Source organism: Callithrix jacchus, chromosome 8, assembly GCF_049354715.1.
Source record: "Callithrix jacchus isolate 240 chromosome 8, calJac240_pri, whole genome shotgun sequence".
Classification (NCBI taxonomy): Eukaryota; Metazoa; Chordata; class Mammalia; order Primates; family Cebidae; genus Callithrix; species Callithrix jacchus.
The window spans coordinates 105,374,109-105,386,579 of NC_133509.1; the positions used below are offsets into that span (position 1 = coordinate 105,374,109).

The window sequence follows — 12,471 nt, forward strand, 5'->3', positions numbered from 1 at the left end:
ATTAGCCACAAGATTAGAAATTCTGATTTAGGAGTCATGCAGTTGGAGGCTGCAAGATTTTGAACTTCTCCAAATTGCTCCTGGGGATAACGTCACTATTACAAAACCTAATATCAGTGCTTGTGATATTTTGCAGATCCTGCACTTGATGGATCAGGCAGCACCACTGAGATCTATAAACTGGCTCATCCAGTCTTATGTGGTCCCCATACAGGAAATGACAAAGCAAAAGAGGACAGCTTCCCTATGATTTCATCTCTGACCTGACCAATCAGTGCTCCCCACTTTCCAACCCTCCACCTGCCAAATTATCCTTAAAAACCCTGATCCCTGAGTTTTCAGGGAGACTGATAATAAAACTCCAGTCTCCTGCACAGCCACCTCTGTGTGAGTAAACCTTTCTCTATTGCAATTCCCCTGTCTTGATAAATTGGCTCAGTCAAGGCAGCAAGCAAGTAATAAGGACCTATTAGGTGATTACACTTACACTTCATTGAATGTGAATCACACCTCATTAAAGTTGAGATGAACCTAGTGATTAATTCTAAACATTTATTATTGACTCCTACTTACTAGGTTGGTACAAAAATAACTGCAGGGTTTTTTAAATAGCAAAAACCACAATTACTTCTGTACTAACATTAGAAATAATAAATAAAAGGCTAAAGTTTCTCAAAGCACCAATTTCATCATAATTAAGCAAAAAAAAGTTATTGTATCCTCCTTACAGACTTTTTCTACTATTTCCTATGCAAAAATGATAAAATGATTTCTAAAGAAATTCTAAGTATATCACCAAGATTAAATGAAAGTTTAAAAAAATGTAGAAGATGGGAGTTTAAACTCAAAATCCCCATAATCTTCATAATCTCCTTTCTAGATATCTTTGGACATTCTCTACTTTGCTTGATGCAGTAAACAAAATCTAATATTTGCTATCTCCTTGCTTTTCACCCTATCATCCCCCACCCACAGCTACTGCTTATCTCCATGACTTTGGATGTCTTCTTCCCTTTGCCTGAAAACATGAAATCACTTGTTTAATTGTCTCATTACCCTATTGCAATATTCATTCCTAGTAGACAAAGTAATTAGCTTGTATTCATTTTTGTACCTCATGTGCCAATATAGTACCTAGTACATACACAGAGCCCAAGTGGTGTCAACTGACTGTTACTGGAATCGAAAATTACACCTAGGTCAGGAATTTCTAACGTTTCTAGTTCTAGGGAAATCTTGCAAGGTTAAAAATGTTTCTGGGAGCCTCTAGCAGGTTTTTTGTTTGTTTGGACAGGACTATTGCAGTAAAAGTGTTTTTAATAAACTAAATAAGGCATAAAAGGAGGGAAAAATAGAAATAGAAGCCCCATATACCTGAAATTGCTGACACAGCTTACCCTACCCTTCCTGGATGACTCAACTCTTGCCCCATAAAGTCTACTCCCCATATAGCAGTACCATGACAGTACTTCAGTGAATTAAATGAGTTTTGTGGTAAAGTGCTTAGGACAGTACCTGGTACAGAATTATCACTACAAATATATTTATAAAACAAAAATCGGCCTGGCGCAGTGGCTCATGCCTATAATCCCAGCAAACCCCTTCTCTACTGAAAATACAAAAAAATTAGCTGGGCTTGGTGGCAGGCACCTGTAATCCCAGCTACTTGGGAGGCTGAAGCAGGAAAATCGCTTGAACCCAGGAGGCAGAGGTTGCTGAGACCGCGCCACTGTACTCTAGCCTGGGCAACAAGAACGAAACTCTGTCTCAAAAAATAAATCATTTAAACCTCACAACTCTATAAGTAGATGCTAAGAATACTCTCATTTATAGCTGAGGAAACTGGGGCAGACAGAAGTGAGATGACTTGCACAAGGTCACACAATTAGTGCGTTACAGAGTAAGGATCTGAATTCAAGCACTCTGATTTTTTTTTTTCTTTTGAGACTGAGTCTTGCTCTGTCACTCAGGATAGAGTGCAGTGGCACGATCTCAGCTCACTGCAACCTTCACCTTTTAGGTTCAAGCAATTCTCTTGCCTCTGCCTCCCAAGTAGCTGAGACTACAGGTGCTCACCACTATGCCTGGCTAATTTTTTATTTTTAATAGATATGGGGTTTTGCCATGTTGGCCAGGCTGGTCTTGAACTCCTGACCTCAGATGATCCACCCACCTTGACCTCCCAAAGTGCTAGGATTATAGGCATGAGCCACTGCACCCAGCCTCATTCTGGCTCTTAAACACTATGCTCTGCTGCTCACTGCAATTACACTAAAACACAATTCTCTGTTGTATCCACAGTGCCTAACACAGAAGCTTTTCCCACAGTAATTGCTCAACAAATATGTGTGGATTGACAAAAAGATGAATTAATGATTCAAATGAGCAACTCAGGTGGTTAAATAGGCATCTTTTCATCCAAAACTTAAATTCTCTGGAGAAACTCTCTGGTCTCAAGATAAAACCTTTTTGTTACCTCCCCTAAAAGACAGCAACAAATATGCATTGACAAAAAAGAAGAGAAAGAGGAAAAGTTTTTTACTTCAAAGGAACAGACAGATGGTGCAACAACAAAAAGCAACGTACAATGCCCACAGTTGGTCCCTCCCCAACTTGATGCTCCATCTAATAGTGGCAAAAAGAATATGCCATACCACATAGGTTTCAGGCAGTACTCACCAGGACATACAACGGGACCTCTTTTTATTGCTCCTAAACTTCTCTTTCAAATATCTAGGTAGGCATCCTTTTTCTCTTACTCTATAATAAGCCCTTGCCCAAGCACTGAAAATATAGGCCTGGTCTCCACTAGATCATGCTTCTGTATGTTCCCTTGTTTTCCAAAATAAAATATTTCAGTTTCTTCGGTTTTCCCTCATATTACAATCTATATGCTCTCCCCTTCCCAGATACTTGCCAGTGTCCTCTTTTCAACTTTTTCTTACTCTACTGTTTCTTATCTGACTGCAAATTGCAGCAAGCATGAATACACCAAGTTTTGTAAAAGGAAAGAAGGACATTATCTAATTTGTTTCCACAATGTTTCCTAAAGGCATTACTAAGTTTCTTGGGTCTTTTGTCTGTAATGGCCCACTGAGTCTGAATCTATAAGAAACGAAACGTATCTTATGAAGGTCTATAGCTCTTTGGCTATGCTACCTCTTCAGGGTACCTAGCACCTGCTTATCATAATTACCCTCAAACTTCAAACTACTAGGCTCAAGTAATTCTCCCACTTCAGCCTCCCAAGTAGCTAGGACTACAGGCATGCACCACCAAGCACAGCTAATGTTTTGTTTTGTTTTGTTTTGTTTTTTGGTAGAGATGGGGGTCTTGCTATGTCGCCCAGGCTGGTCTTGAACTTCTGGGCTCAAGCAGTCCTCCTTCTCGATCTTCCAAAGTGCTGAGATTACAGGCAACAGCCACTGTGCCTGGTCTGAACTGCAAAATTCTTAAAAATAGGGATCATTTCTTATTCTTGATTCTAGTATCCATGATTCCTAATCATAGTGTAGGCACATAATAAATGCTAAAAACATTTAAAAAATAGTTTTACTTTTATTTTTCAGTCTTCTGAAACCAGCAGTTCTGACTCTATCATCTAAGTACAGTTTGCCTATTTTTCCCTCACTAAATAATTGTGTAAGTATCAAATGTAATCATTGATCACTTTTCTACCTAGTCACATGGCTTCACAAAATGTTTCTACAGTTGAACATCTATCAGCTTGCCTATTTCCCCAAAGTAATTCCTAGATATCTTATTGTACAGTCTTTCTTAAGTATTGTTTTGAAAAGATCTTAACACTGATCCTTGAAGCAATCTTTAGAGAATTGTTCCATTTACTCCATTCTCTCCAAGAGGTGTTCCATCTATTTCTTCTTATTGTTTCTGATATCTTAGCCAGTTTCCTGTCCATCATGATAAAATGTATACATCCTCATTCTCTCTTTCTCAAATTGTATTTAGTGAAGAACCATGTTTAGCACTTTTCAAAAGCTGAAACAGATCATGTCACTACTTATCTTTATTTAAAACATGATATTATGGCAGGCACAGTGGCTCACGCCTGGAATCTCAGCACTGTGGGGGGCTGAGGCAGGAGGATCACTGAGCTCAAGAGGTTGAAGTTGCAGTGAACTGTCATAGTGCCACCACACTCCAGCCTGGGTGACAGTGCAAGACCCTATCTAAAATTAAATAACTACATTGGGCATGGTGGCTCACACCAGTAATCCTAGGACTTTAGGAGGCCAAGGCAGGTAGATAACTTGAGCTCAGGAGTTTCGGCCTCGGCAACACGATGAAACCCTGTCTCTATGAAAAATATAGCTAATAAAAATATTAGTCAGGTGTGGTGGTGCATGCCTGTAGTCCCAGCTACTTGAGGGGCTGAGACAGGAGAATCACTTGTGCCCAGGAGGAGGTCAAGGCTGCAGTGAGCCAAGATCATGCCATTGTACTCCAGCCTGGGTGACAAAGTAAGATCCTGTGTCATAAATAAATAAATAAACATTCCATTATATTATTCTGACATCTATCAGATTGCTCAGTCATTTCATGAACATTTACTGACCACTGGGTGTCATGCACTAGACAAAGCATTACAAAATATTAAAGACACGTGCATGTGTATGTTCACTGCAGCACCAACCACAATAACAAAGACATGGAATCAATCTAAATGCCCATCAATGGTAGACTGGACAAAGAAAATGTGGTACATATACGCCATGGAATACTATGCAGCCACTAACAAGAAAAAGATCATGTCCTGTGCAGGAACATGGATGGAGCTGGAGGCCATTATCCTTAGCAAACTAACACAGGAACAGAAAACCAAATATCACATGTTCTTACTTATAAGTGGGAGCTAAATAATAACACATAGAGAGGAACAACAGATGCTGGGGCCTACTTAGGGTGGAGGCCGGGAGGAGAGAGAGGATCAGGAAAAATAACAGGTACCAGGCTTAATAGCTGGGTGATGAAATAATCTGTATAACAAACCCACACGACACTGTTTACCTATACAACAAACCTATACCTGTACTCCTAAACCTAAAACAAAAGTTAAACAAAAGAAAGCAATAAAATATACATTCTTTGAATTAGAAGAGCTCAAAGTGAAGCAGAAGAAGGAGGAGACATAAGTGAGAAAGCAAGTAGAAACAAAATTATTTATAGTGGTTCAGAGCTTGGAATTTTAAGTCACACAGACCCGGATTCAAATCCGCACTTAAAGAGTTGTATGATGCAGAAGTCAAGGTTTCCTCATTTCTAAAATGGGGATAATAACCATTTCATCTCTTCCTTTTTAGAAGGGGACAAGGTAAAGTGTTTAGCTTGGCATTACAGGCAGTCTGTAAATGGTATATAATACTGACAATAAGAGAGCATCTACCCTAAATAAAGGTGGCTTCCTGGAGGAGCTAACTCTGAACTGAGTCCCAAACAATGACTAGGAAGTAGAAGGAATGCAGACAGAGCATTAGAGAAAGGTTAGATTTCCATACTAACACTAAATCTGATCTTCACCTACTCAGTTACTACTCAGCTCCTCTCTTGAATCTCCCAAAGGAAAATTCCCTTCTATCTAGGCTGGTTTTCTCACTAACCTCAGAATATGCTTTGCTTATTTTCTTTTCTCTATTATTGCTTAGACCATACTCATCCCTGGCACTGGGCTTAGCCTAAAGCCTTTCCATTCCAGAAGACCCACAAGTTCCACCTTCTTTTAATTGACCATTTTAATGGTCCTCAGCAGTAGCTGCATTCTGGAACTTTTCCAACACAGGGTCAGATTACCATGCTCCTTTCCACACTTCCTTTGCCCTCCCACTAACTACTTGCTCATCATTTTCCTTAACTATCTGCACCTTTGCACTGAGATTTAATTTTTCATATGTGAACATCATATTTCTATTGGATTGTAAATTCCATAAAGACTAGACTTTGTGCAAGCAAGAGAAAATAGGGCAAGGATATAGCATTTAGTTTCACATCTATTTGATACATGAAGAAAGGAATAGATCAGGAAATTATTAGCAGCAGTTTCAGTTAGCGTTAAACCCAACTCATGACAGGTCTACAAGGGCTTAAATGATAGAGCTTAATGGGGCATCTTGATTTTAGGTACTCATCTTGATATGCCCTCAGCTCTATCAAGAGCAAACTATAAAAACTTTCCACTGTAGGTTATGATAGTCATTAAGATGCATCACATGCTTCTGGGAATAAGGCATGATGTAATAAAATAAAGGTCAGAGAAAGGTTGGCAGTCAACTTCTTAAACATGGCTACTGCAGTGGAAAGTAGTATATGGTAGAGCAGAATTAACACACCTGGGTTAAAATCCTTTGAAACTTACCTGTATTAGAAATTGGACAAGTCGTTGACCTTGCTAAGGTAATTTCCCAATCTAATAATGTGGATTAAATATTTACCACTCGGGTTGCTGTGAAGATTAAATGCATATGTATGTATGTACAGTATACATATAGTATATACTTGACTGTATGCAAGAGAATTGCTCAGAATATATATGTGTGTGTGTATATATGAACTAGCACACTACCAGAAAGGCAATACTTCCTTTAGTATTCGTTATTAAAACACTGCCATCAACCCATCACCTTCCCCAAGGCCTTTAAAGAAAGTAGGAAAACAAATATTCTCTTCCCTCTTTAAAGATGGCATATCAGGAGTAACTTGCTGAAACCCATTGAGGCCTCAGACCTCAAAAAAAAGAATCCTGGGCCTGGCACGGTGGCTCAAGCCTGTAATCCCAGCACTTTGGGAGGCCGAGGCGGGTGGATCACGAGGTCAAGAGATCAGGACCATCCTGGTCACCATGGTGAAACACGTCTCTACTAAAAATACAAAAAATTAGCTGGGCATGGTGGCGCACGCCTGTAATCCCAGCTACTTGGGAGGCTGAGTCAGGAGAATTGCCTGAACCAGGAGGCGGAGGTTGCGGTGAGCCGAGATCGGGCCATTGCACTCCAGCCTGGGTAACATGAGCAAAACTCTGTCTCAAAAAAAAAAAATCCTAATCATAGTACCAGTGTACGGTTGTCTTTATGGCCAATCTCTTACCTGTTGCAGTGCAAAAAAACATACTAAAAGTCTCGTCACAATTCTTAGAGTAACTAAGTTTTAAGACTCATTAAGAGACTTTCAATTTGATAAAGAAAAAGTGAGAGTCTTAGACACTCTAATCAAATTGGAATCCTACAGCAATAAAAGAGAAACGGCATTCTACAAAAGATAACAGGTAAACTGTTCAACCCTTGAAGACATTTCAGATTGTAGCACTGCCTCTGAAATTCTTCAGCTCATACCATTAGTCCAAAATGGCAGGAATCAAATAACAAAAACAAAACAAACAAAACCCAAAATGGTAGGAATCATAAAATAACATGTGGAATGGGCCAAAGAACTATGAACTCTTGGAAATGGAAGAGACCTCTGAAGTCATCTAGTCCAAGACCCTCCTTACAGCGGAGAAAGTAGACAACAGGAGAGATTCCACGCATTTTGCAGGTTGATGCAAAAGCAACTGTGGTTCTGCCATTGAAAGTAGTGGTACTTATGCGGTGGCTCACACCTGTAATCTCAACATTTTGGGAGGCCAAGGTGGGTAGATCACTTGAGGTCAGGAATTTAAGAACAGCCTGGTCAACACGGTAAAACTCTGTCTCTACTAAAAATACAAAAATTAGCTGGGCATGGTGGCACACATCTGTAATCCCAGCTACCAGAAGGCAGAGGCAAGAGAATTGCTTGAATCTGGGAGGCAGAGGTTGCAGTGACCCAAGATTGTGCCACCACATTCCACCCTGGCGACAGAGCATGATGAGTCTCAGAAGGAAAAAAAAAAAGGAAAGAAAGAAAAGAAAACAGAAAATAATGGTACTTTTGCACCAACCTAACACATGTCAAGTTTCTTTAGCCTTCTCACTCACTTTGTCGTAATTTCCCCGAGATTTCATTACTTCCCTTGCAGAGAGCAGATCACATAGAACAAGTTCAAGTGCCTTTTAATATGGGCCCAAACAGCGGAAATATTCATAATTCTTGTCCCTGACAGAACACAAATGGGCAACAGCATATACATTCTTGGACCTGATTAACCCATCAGGTTCCTGAGTACAAAGCTGTACAAAGACAAAGAGTGACAACGCTGTCTACAAAAGAAATGCAACCTTAAAATTAGAGGATTTTCATATTTCTTCTATAGAAAGAAAGATACTTATGGGACTTTCAAAATTATGTAGAAGTTTCTAGTGGTATTTTGAGACTCAGTCTCTTCCCTATATATCTTCATGATGATACCATGAAGAAAAGCTGAATTAGACTCTCAAAAGAAGAATTAGATACTCAAAAGAAGAGTATCACATACTAGGAAACCAGTTCTGGGATAAACATGAACTTGAAACCTTTCCTTGTTAACTGAACCAACCAAATTTCAAATGACTGTTTTCACCCAAGTTCATTCCTAAATTTGTGGCTCTACTCTCCCAGGAAGTTCACTGACTTATATGATTAAGACATGGAAATGCTTATGAAAATTTAGGAAGCCACTGCGTAAATAAATACATTCATTTGTAATATGTACATGATACAGAAATCAAACCATTTTTAGTGAAATATATTAGCTAGATATAATTATTCCCTTTAAATAGTCCTTGAAGCTTGTCCTAATGCCAATGCCAATGTTTTGGGAAAATACTAACACTAGGAAATTTATGACTGTAAATGCCAAAAAAGATGAAGTGACATTATACTAAATTTTAAGAAGATTTCATGTTTAGAACAAGAGATAGTATCAGGGTTCTGCTCTGCTTTAGACAGGAGATCTGAAAACACTGTGGATGCCACAGCAAAAGGACTATGTCAAAGTACATTAAATTCTTAAACAAAAGGCAAAAATCAAATCTCAAACATCTCGAGAGGTAATAAAATAAGTGAAGAGCTGGGCACGGTGGCTCACGCCTATAATCCCAGCAATTTGGGAGACGAAGGCGGGCAGATCACAAGGTCAGGATATCGATACCATCCTGGCCAACATGGTGAAACCCCGTCTCTATTAAAAATACAAAACTTAGCTGGGTGTGGTGGCATGCGCCTGTAGCCCCAGCAACTCGGGAGGCTGAGGCAGAAGAATCACTTGAACCCGGGAGGTAGAGGTTGCAGTAAGCCAAGATGGCACCACTGAGCTCCAGCCTGACAACAGAACAAGACTCCATCTCAAAAAAATAAAATAAAATAAAATAAAAAATAACTGAAGATATTTAGGCTAAAGAAGAAAGTGGCAAAACAGGAGCAGAACAACTAGAGCCTTTACTACTTGCACAGCAATCAGAAAAGGAACTAGCATTGTTTTAAATGGTACTAAGAAAACAAATTATCAATGAATGAAAAGTACAGAAAAACAGATTTTGGTTTAAAAGTAACTTTCTATGTTAACCTCAAAAGTCAATAAATATTAACAGTGAGTGAAGGAGAAATTTATATAAAATAGCAAAAAAATGAATCCAAGAAACTTGGGCATACCAAATGAGCCTTTGACTAAAATTTCGGTCCACAAATGGAGCATGACATTAACCCATTAAGATTAGCGACAAGCCAGGCGTGGTGGCTCACGACTGTAATTCCAGCACTTTAGGAGGCCAAGGCAGGAAGACTGCCTGAGTCCAGGAGTTCAAGACCATGCTGGGCAACAAAGTGAGACTTCGTCTCTAAAAACAAATAATAATAATGATATTAGTGATGAGTTATATTCCAATAAGTAAAACCAACTTCCAATTTTTTATAATAGAAAGGAAGGCCAGGTGCAGTGGCTCACATCTATAATCCCAGCACTTTGGGAGGCTGAGGTGGGTGGATCATTTGAACTCAGGAGTTCGAAACCAGCCTGGGCAACATAGCGAAACATCGTCTCTATTAAAAATGCAAAAAAATTAGCCAGACATGGCAGTGTATACCTGTGGTACCAGTTACGCAAAAGGCTGAGATGGGAGGATTGCTTGAGCCTGGGAGGGAGAGGCTGCAGTGAGTTCGGATCGTGCCACTACACTCCAGCCTGGGCAACAGAGTGAGATCCTGTCTCAAAAAAGAAAAAAAAGAAAAGAAAAGAAGAGAAGACACAACGTATGGGTAATTCTGAAAGTCCTATTTTATAAAGAATAATCTATCCATGATGATTAGGCTACTGCAGAACTGCAGATGAGAAAAGGTGATGCACTGCCTTACGTAGTGGCAATGGAAATAGCAGTGAAATAATTTCAGGAACATTTCAGAAATGAAGCTCATAGTACTTGATGATTTATTAAAGACTCTTGGAATACAATATTAGAATTTACTGTGTCAGTTAAGCCATTCATCCATTAACAATAACAATAGGAGACACTGCCTACCATGGGTCTGGCAATGTTGTAAACATTTTCCATCATTCTCACAACATTACGAAGTGTATTTACAACCATCCCCATTTTAGAAATGGTAAACTAAGGCTTACATCACTTAAGATAGCCAATAAGTACCAAAGAACCAGTAAGAGGTTAGAAGATTTGGACCCAGATACTGTAATTCCAAAGCTAAAGCTTTTAACCAATGAACTAAACAGCTGTAAAGGAAAGTCAACAAAGTCCATAGAAGGCAGAACGCAGTAACGTCAAGAGCCGGGTTTAATGAAGAGCCTCAGTGGAGGAAGAGGATAGCAGTTTGGCTACTCAAAATCACATGAGGTGTTCATTACAAAAAAAAAAAAAATATATATATATATATATATATATATACACACACACACTCACACACACACACACACACATACACACAGACACACCCATTTTGAATCCAAATCCCTGCAAATGACACAGGAATTAAACTTTTTTTATTTTTTAAATAAAAGGCAAAACCAAAAAGCCCTGGGTAATTTGGTGGCAGAACCAAGTTAGGGAAACTGTGTAAATAAAAGATTTCTAAGGGCTCTTCGTGATTTAACATTCTAGTTGACGCTCTAAATGAATTTCCCAGAAACGAAAGGAGCGAGGAAGGGTTCCCAGCTGGAGGAAAACGGCTATGCATTCAGAGTTCACACCGTTTATGCTCCCAATTTACTAAACGATCCCTCGTAGGGGGAGTGATAGAACAGGCAACGGAAGGATGTGGTGCCCAAGGTAAGCTGTCTAAAAAAAGCAGGCTTTAAAAAAGGCTTTTCTAGCAGGATTTGCAGAAAGAACCCCTTTTTGACTATATATATTTGTGGCCACCCGACTGGATTTTGAGGTGGATTCCTCAGACCCGTATCTGGCTAATGATGGAATTCAATATATTTTCTCTAAGCACCCCAAAGCTTTGCAGGAAACCTCTAGGTTGGGGCCTGCCTGCCCCGAGGCCAGGTGAATCCCGCTCAGCAGCAGAGGTGTCGGCAATTACCTCCTCTAATCCCCTACTATCCGATAATGACCTGTTCCGCACATACCTGAGGGTCCTCTGGTAAGATTGATTTCTTCTTCAGTGACCAAATAATCCACTCTTCCGTTCATGTTTTACAGCTTGCCTGGCTTCCTACGTGGGTCAGCTGGAGTTCTGCAGGTGAAGGTGAATCAATCTCGGCGCTGCGCCCACAGCACAGCACTTTCGGTTTCAGCAGCCTCGAGACCCGGAAAAGGAAGTTCAAAGGACTCGGAGCGCTGGGAATGCTGGGAATCGTGGTTCTTACTGCCCACGGGTTGCAGTTTTTCACCGCTTCCCAAAGTCAAGCAAGAGGTGAGCAAGGGGCAAGCCACCATTCTAATTTGCCATTGAAAGCAGGTGGGAAGGGGGTGGCTAGTAAAAGTAAGGGACCTAAACAAATTGATATTGTCGAGAAAAAATAAAAAGAAAATAAAATCTGCCGTCCTAGAAAATCTAAACAAATGTAGAAAAGGAAAAAAAGTTGTATTATTCTGTAAGCATCGAACCAGACTGGAATGGTGTCACAGGCAATCCACTAATAAGATTGCAAAGAGAGACGAAAATCTCATCTTTTATGTAGCCAAAGCACACGCATGTACTCGTGGAAGACGAGTTGACATAGTTTCGTATTCAATTTTTTGGTAGTTTACCCTTGGAGTGGCCGTCTGTGTTGGCTAGTTGCCTTTATCCAAAGGAAAAATAAAACGTTATCTCTGTGACAAACAGGTATTTAAAGCTTGGAGCAAGGTGCTTAGATTAACTCCTGCAGTGTGGAACACAGGGGCGCTATCTTGATACCTACATTTCAAGGAGTTGGCTCCTGGGACCTTAGGAAAAAATTCCTGGTTTTTATCTGACAAGAGGCTTATTTATTTTTTATTTTTTTATTTGTACCTGGGTATTTAGCTTTTAAAAAGACACACACACACACACACACACACACACACACACGCACAGATTATAATCACAATTTGCTCAAGAAAAGTTTTTAAGAAATGGTGTGGGGGA

At 39.8% G+C, this 12,471-nt stretch overlaps 2 protein-coding genes across 13 annotated transcripts in view; one reads left to right on the forward strand and one right to left on the reverse strand.

Annotated features, from left to right (window-relative positions):
- SYNJ2BP (synaptojanin 2 binding protein) overlaps positions 1-11,657 on the reverse strand; it is a 51,920-nt gene extending 40,263 nt beyond the window's left edge. Inside the window, exon 1 of the mRNA XM_009006258.5 lies at positions 11,489-11,657. Coding sequence (XP_009004506.1) covers positions 11,489-11,552 — 64 coding nt within the window. The 5' untranslated portion in view covers positions 11,553-11,657. The remainder of the gene's footprint in view (positions 1-11,488) is intronic.
- A 53-nt stretch (positions 11,658-11,710) lies between these two features.
- The window catches only part of LOC118144974 (disintegrin and metalloproteinase domain-containing protein 21), a 38,887-nt gene continuing 38,126 nt past the window's right edge, over positions 11,711-12,471 (forward strand). For all 12 annotated transcript variants that reach the window (XR_013521331.1, XR_013521329.1, XR_013521330.1 and 9 more), the window contains exon 1: positions 11,711-11,775. The gene's annotated coding sequence lies outside the window, so the exon portion shown is untranslated. The remainder of the gene's footprint in view (positions 11,776-12,471) is intronic.